The 15,984-nt window shown below is 37.5% G+C and overlaps 1 protein-coding gene and 1 pseudogene across 1 annotated transcript; one reads left to right on the forward strand and one right to left on the reverse strand.

Moving 5' to 3' along the window:
• Positions 1 to 216: 216 nt before the first annotated feature.
• On the reverse strand, positions 217 to 320 carry LOC127679603 (uncharacterized; annotated as a pseudogene).
• Positions 321 to 3,707: 3,387 nt separating this feature from the next.
• On the forward strand, positions 3,708 to 4,646 carry LOC127677908 (olfactory receptor-like protein OLF3). The gene has a single exon (XM_052172850.1). It carries the CDS (start codon positions 3,708 to 3,710, stop codon positions 4,644 to 4,646), a length of 939 nt encoding a protein of 312 aa, XP_052028810.1.
• The last annotated feature ends 11,338 nt before the right edge of the window (positions 4,647 to 15,984 follow it).

Here is a 15,984-nt window from a genome sequence, read left to right on the forward strand (position 1 = left end):
CAGTTCTTGCTCTGTTCTCCCAAGTGGCCCCTTGTGGGGGTCATCTGTCTTGGGCTCACTACCAACTGGGGCCCTCAGTCCCTGGCAAGGCTCTTCTAGTTTCAAGCTTCCTCCTGGTGCTGGGAGCCATCAGGGCCTTCTCAACACCAGGCTTCCTCCCTGTCCAAGCTCCCTGGTGCAGGACTCGTGGTTGTCTCAGGCTTGCTGTTTTCAGGAAATGTTAGGATCCTAATAATTTACATGTTCATAGGTCAGAACATGGAACATAGACATATTCCTCTCCTCTCTGCCACCTACTGATGCACATTTAGCACAGCAGTCACATCTGTTTTAATTATTTTTTATTTAAGGTTTATTTTGTTTTATTTTAAATATTTATTTTATTTTTATGAGTGTTTGTTTGCATCTATCCATGTGTATCATGTGCATATAGAGCCTATTGAGGTCATAAGAGGGGAATCAATTACCCTGGGACTGAAATTATGTAGATAGCTGTCAGCTGCCATGTGTATGCTGGAAATTAAACCAAGATCTTCTAGAAGAGAAGTCAGTGCTTTTAACCACGGGGTCACTGGGCCACTAGGCCATCTCTCTAGTTCCCAACGTAGTAATTTTAACACTATATGATTAAAATGTGGGAGATACATGGGAAAACTCTCTCCCTCCCTCTCTCTCTCTCTCTCTCTCTCTCTCTCTCTCTCTTTCTGTGTGTCTGTCTTTATTTCAGCATTGCTTTTTATAAGTAATATTTTTCTAGAGTATTGGTAGAACACAAAGGTAGACTTCTAGATTTAAAAAAAAGGAAAATAACTCCATAGTATCTGTTTAAATAGAAGTCTTTGAGTAGTGGCTCCAAAGGGTTAAAGGTTCCTCAGAATGTTTTCATTGGTTATGAAGAGAATATTGGGAAGTGTGTCCTATAGAGCTGAATTGCCATGGTACAGAGCACTTGCCTGAATGTGTCTTGCATGACTGGACATACTGGATTAAGCATTCCAGTCATAAGGAAGTTAACTCACTGCTTAAAGGATGGGCAAGCTACAAAGTCGTTAAAGTACACTTTTAACAAAATCAGACAGATGTCTCCAGGGGGAAATGGGACTTTAGATTCTCTTCTCTTGTTCCCACTTAGTGAAGCCTAAATTGCCATTTGCAAGTCTGAAATGTAGACAAGAATTCAAGAACTAAAATGACTTTTAAAAAATTCCCAAGAAGGGGGACAAAGTTGAATTGCTTGGCTTTTTAAGACAGAGAAAAGTGAAGAACAAAAGTAACAGAAGCCTCATAATTGGCCTATAGAGATTTCATCCCTGAGGAGGAGAGTTTCTTCTTCCAAATCCCACATCTCTGGAAGTCCTCATCTGCACCTGGACAACGCCAGACTCCTTCTCAGAGATGAGTGAGTATAGATGGGAACAGCGGCATGAAGCCAGGGGCTCAGTACCACACAGCTGAAGCCAGGGGCTCAGTACCACACAGCTGAAGCTAGGGTCTCAGAACCACACAGCTGAAGACAGGGTCTCAGAACCACACAGCCTCTCTTCGCTTGCCGAAAGCTTCTGACAGGTGGACTGAAACTGGTTACTAAAGAGCAACAGGTTAATTTCTGAGGTCCTAATCTAGGAAAAACACACATTTGTGTAACCAAACTGAGAAACAAGTCCTTTCAGATGTCTGAGACCACTAGGCATATGACTTTGAGCATTTACACAGGAAATAGTAGATTCTGCTGTCCTGGAAGGTGTTGGGATCTGCCCCAAAGGAGCACAGGTTCAAGTCTGTTCTGTTTTATTTGTGAAAAAGAGTAATAGCTTTGGAGGAAGGAAAGATGGGGTTTCATTTGGTCCAAGATGTCCTTAGCAAAGAACAGAGGCAGGATAATATGACTCTAACAGTTTCTGAGGACTTGTGGTGACTTGTGGCATAGGGTGCCAGCACAGGTTTGAGACATCTCAATATTCCACAGTGATTCTCTAGAGGCCGCTTCAGCTGAAGAAGAAACATGGACTCCATGTTTAGTAGTTGTAGTGGCAGAGCATATCTGTACATGTGTGCATAAGGAAGTAAAGATGGATAACTTAGGCAAGCAGATAACCAAGATAGAGAAAAGTGTGTGTGTGTTTCACATTTCCTTCTGAAGAGGTCGAGTAAAATGAGAGATTAAAAGCATTTTTCTCAGTTCATGAGACTTTTGGAAACTACTTGTGTGTTTAATGAAGTGTAAACACAAGGTTGCTAAGAGCTCCTAAGGGCATTTCTAAACACAGGATCTTAAGGCTTCAAAAATACATCAAGATTGGAAGTTTTCGGGCTGTATCAAGGCAGTTACATTGTTATCTTCCGGCTGCCTCAGTTACAATCAAAACAGAAGAGGAAAGCTTGAGAAAGGACATGTTTCCAGGGCACTAGAACACCTGGTTGTTTTAGAAGAAAATGAGAGCAAAGGATCTGGGTGTCCTGAAGAATGTCTACAATCATCTCTGGTTATACAGAGATTAGAAAAGGGAGTTTGATTCTATCCTTGGATATATATACACATATGTATATATATATACATATATAGTGTGTGAATATATATAATATATATGTACACATGTGTGTGTGTTACCTGCTTGCCATGTGTAATAAGGTGATGCCACAGAAAATAAATATCGTACTGTGTGCCAATTGTGGTCATGACAGTTAGTGTTGTGAACTGCAGATACATAAGTTTGAAAATTTAACTTGGGGGGCAGAGAAAATGTCCATGGGCTTTGCATAGGAACTCTGTATCTGAATAAGTTACATCTGACTAAGCATTACTGTATGATAATTATGTATAGCTATCAATGTGGGAGAGAGAAGTGAGAAGGGGTGAAGAGAGAGAGAAAGAAGAAAGGGATGTTAAGAAGCAGATATATAATCAACAGTTATATCAATAAGCTAATTCAAGTGAGTTATTGTTCATCTGTTCCTGGTTCGCGTCTAAATTCTGCCTTTTAGTGAGGAAACACAAACACAATCGGGGAGAAAATACCAGACTTCTGTGGTCTCATGGTTGTAGATAATATCTGTGGTAGTATTGGTTATTACACTTAGGCGAGAATCTAATGCATCTCTGAATTTGACTTGTGTCTTCACAGATAGAGTCTCCTGTTAACCCCTTCTTTGCTACTTTTTGGGAAGAAGAACATAGCATGGGGGATCATTCCATCATGGATTCTAAGCCCAAGAGACAATCACGGGAAGATTTTTAAGATGAAATATGGTTACATAGGTTTTACTTTTAAAAGTTTACTGACTCTGAAATGGAGTTTTTGACATTTCCTCGAAACTCAAAAATCTATTTTCACTTTCTATTTTTCTAAACTGAAACTCAAAGTCCTTGAGTAGACAAAAAGAAAAAAAGAACAAGATATTTTTACAGCTGGAGAATTCAGTGATTACAAAAGGTAAATTAATAGAAGAGTGTTCATAACTGTTATGTTATATCACTGTGGGTTCTGGGATAGTAATAAGGAGGAAATAGGCATTCAACAAAATCACAAATTCTATGGCTAAAAATTAGATGTAAAGAAGAGAGTGAGGCTTAATGGTCACACTTTTTAATTGAGACATCCAAGCATTTTAGTAAATTCTTCACTTAAGGAAGACTTTCAGAAGAATTTTGGTGCTGACCAATATTTTATTTATTGATATATAACTTCGGCTTAGTTCTCAGGAAGCTAATGGGCAAGGAAAATCAGACATGGGTGAGTGAATTCTTGTTGCTGGGTTTGTCCAGTGACTGGGGGACTCAGGTCTCCTTGTTTGTACTGTTCCTGGCCATGTACTTGCTGACTGTCCTGGGGAACCTCCTCATCATTCTCCTCATCACACTGGACAGCAAGCTCCACACACCCATGTACTTCTTCCTCAGCATCCTGTCATTTGTGGACATCTGTTACACCAACAGCACTGTCCCCCAGATGCTCATCCACTTCCTGTCAGCCAGGAAGTCCATCCCGTTTCACAGTTGTGTGATGCAGCTGTATATCTCCCTAGCCATGGGCAGCACAGAGTTCTTCTTGCTAGGTGCTATGGCTTATGACCGCTATGTGGCAGTATGCCACCCTCTGCACTACATGGTCATCATGCATGGAGGGCTGTGCCTGGGGCTGGCTTCAGCCTGTCTGACTGCTGGTCTCACAAATTCACTAATGCAGACACTCATGATTTTCCAATTACCCTTCTGTCATAAGATCATCAATCATTTTGCCTGTGAGATGTTGGCTGTGCTGAGGCTGAGTTGTGTGGACATCTCCCTCAACAAGGTCATGGTAGCCATCTCAGGATTTCTGGTGATCATGCTTCCTTGTATTCTTGTGCTATTTTCCTATGCTCACATTGTTGCTGCCATTTTACGCATTCGCTCTTCCCAGGGACGGCGCAAAGCCTTTGGGACTTGTGCCTCCCACCTCACAGTGGTTTCTATGTGCTTTGGAACAGCCATATTTACATACATGAGGCCTGTGGGCAGATCTTCAGCAGGACAGGAGAAGATGGTTGCTCTCTTCTATGCTGTTGTGACCCCAATGCTCAATCCCCTCATCTACAGCTTGAGGAACAATGATGTGATTGGAGCTTTGAAAAGAACTTTGGAGAAACTTAAGGAAAAAAATAGATGAGTATAATTTCTTGTGCTAACATTCAAAAAACCCCACCCACACTTTAAATAAATAGGAATTGATGGATATGCACATTCTTCTTAAATTTTTTACCAAGAAGGATTATATTTTTTGTAACCCTTTATATGTTTAACTACGCAGTGATAAATCAAAAACAAAATAAGAACTGAAAACCTTCATAGTTGGTTTAGATTCTGGCTCTATTCAACAAATAGAGTATAAGCTTTTTCATTATATGTTTAACCGTGCACTAAGTCAAAAACAAAATAAGAAACAACTGAATCTAGACCTTCATGGCTGGTCTAGATTCTGCCTCTATTCAAAAGTAGAGTGTAAGCTTCTTGAACAAAAGGGTATGTAGACTTTACTGCATACATTACCTGAACATTAGAAATGACATTGACTTCCTGCTGGTTACATAACTCATCATTTAACACTTTTTTAAAAATTATGTTAGTTGTATTTTCTGAACATACATGAAGGGAAATCTTCAGTTTTGGGGAATTGTAAAATAAGCTGTTTATCAAATTCTTGGGGAGAAAGTTAGCATGAAGCCCCTCCTTTAACAAAGAAGTTAATAGGAACTGGGGGTATGCTGGGTGAGAGAGAAGCAGTTTTCTCTAAGGATTCAGCCCCTGGTAAATAAAACATGCTCCAGTGGAAAACCGCATGTCTGAGAGTAAATGGGCAGCACAATTGGACTTGATGAGTATGATAGAAAGAAAAGACAGCATGAAATTGTGTTGGCAAGAGAGAGGGGATGGATCTGGGAAGACTTAGGGGAGGGGTAGATGTGATTCAAACACATTGCAAACAATTCTTAGTGAACCAATAAAAATAATAAGACTCAGGTGCATAGTTAATAGTTAAAACACCTCAATTCTAGAGATAGCTTCGTATGTACAAGCCCTTTGTTAATTTTTAGGAGTTAACAAAATGTTTTCATTGCATTCTTTATTTTCATTTATCTCTTGCTATTTAGAAAACTATTATTATGTACATCTACTGTGAGTAATTGTGTCTGGAAGTGCATATATACATTTATTTATATAGAATATGTACATATGTATATGTATATGTGTATATAAATATATATTTCATTCTGTAGTTTTCCAACAATTAGCTTTATATTTTACAATTTATACAAAGTTCTAGTCAAATACTATAACTATTTAGGCTAACCCATGGATTTGCTAATGTTTCAGCTCTCACTCGTGGTAATACCACTCAACTAACTAACACTGTAACATTCTGCACTTAATTTCATGCATAAAACTTTGCTTGGGGCACACATACAGTTATTAAGTTGTTTGAACCTGGATAATGCTATCCAGAATTGGATTTATGTCTACACCCTTGCTTTGGAACACAATTTTTTTTTTTTTTTTTTTTTTTTTTTTTGGTTTTTTGGATTTGGTTTTTTCAAGACAGGGTTTCTCTGTATAGCTCTGACTATCTTGGAATTCACTTTGTAGACCAGGCTGGCCTCGAACTCAGAAATCCACCTGCCTCTGCCTCCCAGAGTGCTGGGATTACAGGCATGTGCCACCATTACCAGTTGTGGTGGCACACATCTACCGGTAGGATTTGCTGAAGGAGGCAGAGGAAGGGAGATCACGAGTTCGAGGTCAGCCTAGGCTACACAAATATTTTTTTATACATGCACAATCTCACCAACACTGGGCATATTAAGAACTTAAAAAAATATATTACTAGTTGCTTCTTCCCCCCCCCCCATGGAAGAGAACCTGCTGATTTTATTCCTTTTTTTAAAATTTTTTTTAATTTATTGATATATTTATTTACATTTCAAATGATTTCCCCTTTTCTGGACCCCCACTCCCCGAAAGTCCCATCAGTCCCCTTCCCTCCCCATGTTTTCCCACCCAACCCTTCCCACTTCCCTGTTCTGATTTTGCTCTATACTGCTTCACTGAGTCTTTTCAGAACAAGGGGGCCACTCCTCCATTCTTCTTGTACCTCATTTGATGTGTGGATTATGTTTTGGGTATTCCAGTTTCTAGGTTAATATCCACTTATTAGTGAGTGCATACCATGATTCATCTTTTGAATCTGGGTATGATATTCTCCAGCTCCATCCATTTGCCTAAGAATTTCATGAATTCATTGTTTCTAATGGCTGAATAGTACTCCATTGTGTAGATATACCACTTGGAAATTTGAATGGCACCTCCTACCTTTAGGAGAGCCAGTCCTCAGGGAGAAGGAACATAAGTCACTTTCAGATGGACACTTCTAAGATCTGAGTCTGGAGTGTGCGGCACCTTCTACAATAGATTCTTACATTCTGGTTCCAGAGGCAACCAAATGCAATAGCAATATTCTTTGCAATTTTGGAGTCTCTTTTTTCCCCTGACCAACAACTTCAATGGCTGTTTCCCATTCCTTCCCCAGACAAATAGCTACCCGTGGTCAATGCCTACTATGAGAGTGAGGGTCAGTAACCTCAAGAGACAAAGTCATGGGTAGGTTGTCCAGTATCAACTGGTCAACCCTGAGCACATGTACAAACTCTAAAAACTAAATGGAATCAGATAACATACACTCACTCATACACATTATATATATATATATATATATATATATGTGTGTGTGTGTGTGTGTGTGTGTGTGTGTGTGTGTGTGTGTGTGTATACATGTAATAATTATACTTTAAGATGAGATCATGGATTTGAGAAGGGTGAACATGGAATAAGGTACAGGGTGGAGAAGAAAGGGAAATTATGTACATCCAGTGCTCATGTATGATGTGCTCAAAAATACATATTCAAACTCAAAACATAGTTAATTATTTATGAGTAATGCCCACATGTGTGTCTGTGCACCATGTGCATGCTTGATGGCCATACAGACCAGAAGAGGGAATTGGATCTCCTGGAACTTTGGATAAATGTAGTGTTGAAAGCTGAAAACTGAACCTGAGACTTCTGTAAAAGCAGCAAGTGCACTTAATCCACCGAACCATTTCTTCAGTCATTTGTTTTGAACTTTTATAATTCCAAAAAGCATGAGGTTATTTTATTTTTTACTACTAGCCAACAATTAGTATATTACTTTTATACTTTGAAAATAGTCTATGACATAGAGCATGACTTCCATGCCTAAATATTTTAAGATAACTAAAACATTAATAAACAATGTTAATAATGAAAACCAAGATGGTGTCTTGTAATAATAAAATCAATAGTATTTTCATACTCTATCAACTATGAACTGAAAATATGAATAATGAATTCCCATTTACAACAATAACATGAACTGAGAAATAAGTCTAATGACCCAAATATATGACTATAGTGAGAAAACACTAATTTCAATTAAAAAACCTCAATTAAATAAGATAAAAGAAAAAAAGGAGACTTATTTATTTTGCATAAAGAACAGTTAATAACATAAAAGTCAGATTTCCACAAACGTTTATTTAAATTCAAGGCAATTTCAATCCTAATACTGCATGTGTGTGCGTGTGTGTGTGTGCATATATGTGTGTGTGTTTGTACATGGATATCTGATGCATGTGGAGGCTAGAGAAAACTTTTGGGAGCTGATTATCTTCAGCCACCTCATTTCAATAAGCTCTCTATACATCACTGAATATTCCGTGACTTTTGGTCTATGAGATTCAGTGAGATTCTCTGCCTGTTTTTCATCTCTGTGCAGAAGGGCTTGGGTTATAGGTCCAAGTTTCTGCATCTGTTTTCATGGGTTTTGGGATCAAGCTTCAGTTGTTAGTCTTGTGTGGCAAGAACTATTGTTTTCTGCTTGATCTTACTGGTCCTAGTACACATCTTTAAAAGCTATACCCATTTAGCTGATTTTAACATTTTTATGAATGGAAAACTATTGCTGATGCAAAATTTTCTCAAATAATATGGAAGGGCAGATAATTTATTCTTCAACTAAATATGAGTGACCATGGACCGGAACATAAATTTAGGTTAGGCTAAATAACAAGTTCCAATGTGGAAATTATTTCATTAAATTGTCCACTTATACACAAGAAGAAAGTCCTTAATCTAGGCACTTTAAAATACAGTTGTGAACATGTCAGGTACATAGGTTACAACAAACTGGCAAACTCTGCCTCACAGGTTTGTGCTAGCCAATGATATTATCTCTTGGATTAATGAAAGCTAGTTGTCTGATAATAAAATCTAAACCCAAAACTTATTAGCCACAAAGATGATAGGACAGATCCAGGAATGTGCAATGAACCTCTCTTAAGGAGGTTAAAGAAACCCAAAATAATTTTAAACTGGATGAGCAATATTCTAGATCTCATAAGATCTTTACTACTCTCGCCATCCTCCCATCCCTCATACTCAGCTTTTGAGATTTCCCCCCCATTGAATCTAGTGTATCCTTCCTTGCTAGTCTTGGGAGTGGTACCTGCCCTAATGTGTGGTCAGTCTACCAGGGGTCATATGGTAGAAGAAAATGTAGTTTACTCCTCCAAGAAACTATCAAATTTCAACGGCTCCTCACCTAATGGTAGAACTTCATGTCCACTTTTCCCCCTCTCTGCTGGTATCTTGTCTAGCTGAAGCTTGTGTAGGTATTGTGCAATGCTGGCACATACGAGTTCATATGTGCTACTACTACCCTCCCTGTTGTATCTAAGACAATGTTTTCTTGAGATTTGCCACCACTCGTAGTTCTAATAATCTTTCTATTTCTTCTCTCTATTCCATGAAGATTCCAGGACCTTTGAAGAAGTTGTATGGTAAGCATGTTTCATTCAGGACTGAATAAAGTTTCTTTTTCTGTATGTTGACCTGTTAAGAGTCTCTGTAATAACTGCTGTTAATGGCAAGGAGATTCTCTGATTAAGACTGATGTATTGGTTAAGCAATGATTCATTATGAATCATTTTAATAATAGATCCATTTTGTAGAATAATAGTAGTAAGTTGGTTTTTGCTTAGGTCTATGACATGTCTGGCAATAAGTTCTTGGTTTATTTAGTAGTGTCAGGTATGGTTTGCATTTCATTGAATGGACCTTAGATACAATCAGAAAAATGGCTGATTATTTATATTATGTCTATTCCACTATTGCACCAAAGGACCGGGTTTATCAGGCCTGTGGTTATTATATAGATGAAAGAGAAGATTAGTTTTCTCCTCTGGAAGAAGGAAATGGCACATTCCAGCAGTATGAGAGCTAGCTAAAGAGATGATATTTTCACATGCGTACTAACTTGATTTCTTCATGTTCTGTGACTCAAGTACGTTGTTTATTTAGCAATATAGTCTTACTATCAAGTTCTGAAGAATAGTCAAGAACACAATTGCTTATGGTGATTGGGTTCTCTGTGACTCCATCATACAACAGCAAACAAAGTGGCTACCTATTCTTGTTACTAAGATTTTTGTTTTCTAGCATGAGTTGTACAGTTAGAATATTGTCTCTCCATATAGATTAGCTCCATTGCATATAATTTTTATATGTATATGTGTACATTTTAGGAAGCTTCTATAGTAGTAGCTTTTCATAAAAATCTTTAAAATGGTCTTTAGTGTAAGTTAATCCATTCTGTGTTCCCTCCTTTAACCTACCTTCCTATCTGCCACACTTCTGATAAGCTATTCATCATTATAGTATTGCTAACACAGGTAAGGCTTTTCCTCTGGAAACCTTAGTTACCACTATTGAACAAGTCATAAAGTGTTTTGCTCATTAAAACAAGATTTAAATAAAAATAGCACATTGAGCATATTCTGCTCATCTCTCCCCATTCCTGTTCTCCTTTTGTGCTCTTTAGCTTTTAGACAGTTTTACTTCTACATATACATCTTCTATATACATACATGATATTATTTATTAGTATGAACTCTAGGAGTTACACGTGAGAGAAAACATACAATGTTTGTCTTTCTGAGCCTGTCCTTCAGGGTTAGTTTGCTAATATGGCAGTCTCCTGTTGCATCCACTTCTTGCAAATGGTTAAAATTTAATGGGTGAAAAATTACATTCTGCAAACCTATCACACTCAGCTTGTCCATGTCTGTGTTGATGAACACTTAGGTTAATTCCATAGCTTTGTAATCATGTCTGGTGCTGCAATAAAAATTGACGTACAAGTTTTTCTATTATATGTTGATTTGGAGTCTCTCAGAAAATACCTAGGATATCATGTAGGATGTCTCTTGATAATTTTTTGAGAAACCTATGGTTTCATAATGCCTGCATTATCGCAGATTCCTATCACCAGCGTGTTACATTTCTCTATCCACATCCTAATTATATAATATATATATATATTATTATATAATAACATATATATATGTTATTATAACTAGGGTGAGACATAATATCAACATAGTTTTGTTTTGATTTTCTGATGGAGAATAAAGTTGGCTAGTTTTTGTATGTTGTTGGCTATTTGTATCCCATCTTATGAGAACTATCTTAATTACATCAGCCCATTATTGATTACATTCTTTGATTTCATTTTTATCTTTTTAATTTTTTTGTATAAACTCATTATTAATCCTAGATGCAATATATAACAAGCACTTATTTTTAATCCCACTTTGTGAACTCTCACTTTACTGATTAATGGTTTGCTTTTCCATATGGAAGCTTTGTAAATTCATGAGGCCCCTTTTCTCTGGAACTACTGGCCTTCAGTGTGACTGGAGGATTTCCTTCTACCACCATTAAATTTTGGTGAAAGAATAAGAGATGAGATGATAAATTCAAACAGTAGAGAGAATTATAAATAAAATGAAAGTACTTTAGGAGAGATGTCAGTGATACTTTGGAATACAAAGATCTTTTTCTCCACCCCATCCCCATATCTCTTTTCCTTCTCTTTGGCCTCCTATCCTTTCTTCTCTTTTCATAACCCTGGGCTGACCAATAGGGTATTATCTCTCTCTTTTTCCAGATCCAGCACTAATATGATATTCTCTCTGTTCAGATTTATCTTGTCTTTAGAACATGATTCCTGAACCACTGGCCAAGAGTGAATGGCCTTGTTCTCACTTTTAAGGAGAAGAAACAAGATGTCAGACTTCCTAGTGCAGTCCTAGTTTGCAGAGCAGAGAATTAGAACAGGAGTGCCTATGCAGAGAAGAAGCCTTCCTCTTCAAGGGAAGAAGATGGACAACACACTTAGTTCTGGGGATTTCGTTGCTCATAGAGTTTATCATATTCACTAGAGTATGCAATAGTTTGTTTCACTTTTATTGAAAACTTAGCTAAGTAGACTCTCTAATTTTTCAACCATGAAATAGTCTATGGTCTATCTTCTTCAGAAAACAGGCAAACACCAGGATCCTAAGGAAGCTGATGATGTGGTATAGAACCCCAAACATAGACCAAGAATATAGAATTAAGGTTAAGAGATAATGATCCATGATATGTTTTCACACCATTGAGTCATGTACAGGAAATATCTAGAAGTCCTCCTGGGTTCCCTGGACTGGACCTGCTGGACAAAGAAACTGGAGATGGTGAGACTGGACTTAGAAAGTAGAGGCTTACTCATATCTGCATCCTTATCATTTGGGATTCAAAGTAAACATGTAAGAACAGAAGTTAGTCCCTTGATAAATTAAATTTTGGCAATTTCCTTGCCTTGCTCCAGGGACAAGGACAACAAACTTCTATTTGCAAAGTTAAAATGCTTAGGGTGTTAGAATACAGAAGTAGCCAGATATGTAGGGAAAGAAAAGAAGGTCTGTCTAACAAACAAAGCATAATTGGCCCCTAGAGATTTCCTTTCTAAAGTTTGAGAAAGTTACCTATTCCAAAGTCACTGTCTTCAAATTCCAAACATTCTCAGCTTTGCCACCTTTCAAAGGTATAGGGTGCCCTGTTGAGCTCTCCAAAGGTGAGTCAGAATTTTTATTTCTTTAAACTCATTTATTAATATAACTCAAAAAACTAGTTTGCTGAACCCCACATCCTCTCTACTTGAGCCTCAAAGGGTGGTGGCTTGATACAAAAGTTGTCCTGTCAAAGTTGGTCCTCAGAACCTGGATTCTAGTTCCTCAAGACAGAAAGCCACACTTTGCATGTGATTTATGGGGTTCCAGACTTTGATGGGTTTGAGCTTCCTAAGAGTCATCCATCTCTCTTTTGTTTCCTACAACTGTCCCATCTAGTGCTGGGCAGAACGCCATCCATCTCTACAAACAGTATCTACCCTTGTATGTAAAAAGTGATACTTAGGTGGCACATATTTTAAAATATTATTACAGTTTTAATGGTATCTTCACTTGTAAGTTCACTTCATAATATTGCTGAACATATGCTTACACTTTGGGAGAAAGATCATTTTTCATCAAATCTTGATTTCATATGTGTGAAAGTAGATCTCTTATCATTTTAGAATAATATCTGGTTTTGCATAAGACATCAATCCAATAAAAAGAGTATTTTTAAGTAAAGAGAAAGACACAAAGACTGTCATGGTAACATGAAAATCATGGAAACTACTACTTAAAGTATCCTACCAATCAAGAATAAAGATACGAGTTTTAGTCCCAAAACCTACATATTTTTTAAGCTTGTTTCACATTCCACACTTGCATTCCTATTGCAGGGAAACCAGAGGCAAGCGGGGCTGCACTGGAGGACCAAAAATTGAAGCTGCCTCTGGCCTCCCGAAACATGTAAGCACACCAACATTCACACATGTCCACATACATGTAAGAACTATTTGAATGTTTTATTTCTATTTGAAATAAAGTGTTGTTTATCCACCATTTTGACTGGATTCTTCTTAATGCTCACTAAATATTCTGGGACAAATGATAATGCCTTTGTGGTTCATGATTTTAATGTTAACATGACAGGATTTGTGTCTTTCTCTTCATTTAAAACTACTCTTTCAATTGGATTGATGACTTATACAAAACCAGATATTACCCTAAAAATGTTCTGAAACAAAATGACAATGCAACAACTGGCCAAGTGTGATCAAGGTAGTAGGAGCCATGCTCACAGAGTCAGAGGAATCTAGCTTATTATCTGCTTACCCCCTATGTCTGTTGCCTTATGCTCTCTGTGTGTTTTACTCAGTCTTTCTGCTTTTATCAGTTTAGCTTTTTACAAATCTGTTCTAAAGGATAGGGTCAGAAGGATATACATATATGGTACAGTGCCCTCAGGAGCTAGAGAGAGTATGGGAAACTCTGCTGGAGCTGTAGCTATCTGCAGTTCAGAGCTAGCATGTGGTACTGAGATCCAAACTCAGTCCTCTGTAAGAACATCAAGTGCTTTTAACCTCAGAGCCATCTCTCCAGCATCTGATGAGTTCTATCTTTTAGGTTTTCTGTAAGGATGGTGGAAAAAAGAATTCCATGTGTGCAGTTGATTCTAAAATTTCCACTGTCTAAAACTGAGGATCTTTTATCTCCATGCTCACTATTTTGAACAGAATTTTCAGCATGATAAACTTAAATTCTAGAAAACTTTCATAAGAAGGACTAAAATTAGTGTGCAACAGTAAATAACAAAATTAAAATTATCAGAAGTGCTAATTTATAAAATTCAACTTTAACAGTAAATAAACTGCTCACTATATATTCAATGACATCCATAAATATTTTTTAAAAATTCTATTACAGAAAAATTGTTTTTGATTCCTCTCATAGCTTATCAATAAGTTCTATTATTTGCAGAAACATGTCTTCTTTGATTTTCATACTCATTTTAAATGAGTATGAAATGAAAATGCAAAGTATTTTTAATTTGGTCAAACATAAAATTACTTATAGCAGTACTAAGTCCTTTGAAATATACTTTTACGATTCTACTATTAAACAAAGACAACATAGCTTCAAATACAACTTTTCTTCTTTCAAGATTGTTTTTGAGACAGCCAGGGAAACATCACTTGTTTGGTGGCTGTTATGGTTTAATCATTTTAATTTTAAGTTGTAAAAGCATAAACAGTATAAACAACTAACAATTCATTTTTACATTTTTATTAATATATTAATATATTTTTGACAAATTCATACAAGTATAAAAAACATTCTGAGCACTGTCTCTACTCAATCTCTTTGCTCCCTCCAGCCCCTTCAGCCCCCTTTCCCCAACAGACCTGGTTCCCATGATCATGACTTTGGGTTTCATTTTGTGTCCCATGGAGTTTAATTAGGGACCTCTGTGTGGCCATGAGTTTGGAATTATTCATTGAAGTTTGAAGGCTTATCAGTAGGTGCTATACTCCCTAACACACAGATTCTGTTAGTTGTAAGTAATTCAGTTTTATGCAGTAGGGCTCTTCAGCCTCCTCTGCACACATACCTGACTAAAGATAGAGCTGACTTTGTAAACCCAGTCACACTAGGTGCAGTTTTTGAGTTTTACTGTAAGTTCTTGGCTATTATGCCCATGTTTCACTTAGAAAATAGCATTTGTAGACCTTCTTCTTATCTTTCAGATTTTATTTTTTTCTCTGTACCACATTTTGCAGCATTCCCAAGCCTTAAAATGGTGGCATAAGTGTCACTTGTAGAGCTGCATCCTCAATGGGGCTTTATTTTCAGCATCTTGTGCAGCTAAGGCTCTGAATTCACCTCCATTCACTGCAAAAATTAAATAGCTTCTCTGATTAAGGCAGCAAGAAGCCTTTGTCTTTCATATAAACACAGATACTGAAGGTGCTTTGATGCCGTATAAACTCACTACTCTTTCTAGGACCTATGACTTCCTTAGTTATGGGTTGCTGGTCAGGTTTAAAGTACAAAGCATGAGTTCTCTCTCATGGAATGGCCCTCAGATCCATCTCTCTCTCTCTCTCTCTCTCTCTCTCTCTCTCTCTCTTTCTCTCTCTCTCTCTCTCTCCATCTGTGTGTGTGTGTGTGTGTGTGTGTGTGTGTATGCATGCATACTGTTCTGTTTACACTTGGGAGCATTGCTGCCTCAGTTACATATGAAGACTTGGGAGACAGGGCTGCTATCTTTTTTTCTACATTCTTTGTTTACATTCCAAATGATTACCCCATTCCCGCTTCCCCCCTCCCCATAAGTCCCATAATCCCTCTTCCCTCTGCCCATTCCCCGATCAACCCCTTCCGACTTCTCTCTCCTGGTATTCCCCTACATTTCTGCATCAAGCCTTTCCAGGACCAGGGCCCTCTCTGTCCTTCTTGGGAATCATTTGATATGTTAATTGTGTCTTGGGTATTCAGAGCTTCTGGCCTAATATCCACTTATGAGTGACTGCATTCCATGTGTGTTCTTTTGTGAATAGGTTACCTCACTTAGGATGATATTTTCTAGTTCCAACCATTTGCCTAAGAATTTCATGAATTCATTTTTAATTGCTGAGTAGTATTCCATTGTGTAAATATATC

The sequence above is a fragment of the Apodemus sylvaticus genome, chromosome 2 (assembly GCF_947179515.1).
Source record: "Apodemus sylvaticus chromosome 2, mApoSyl1.1, whole genome shotgun sequence".
Classification (NCBI taxonomy): domain Eukaryota; kingdom Metazoa; phylum Chordata; class Mammalia; order Rodentia; family Muridae; genus Apodemus; species Apodemus sylvaticus.

Coding starts and splice junctions, on each gene's coding strand:
- LOC127677908 (XM_052172850.1), top strand. CDS start 3,708: ATGGGCAAGGAAAATCAGACATGGGTGAGTGAATTCTTGTTGCTGGGT.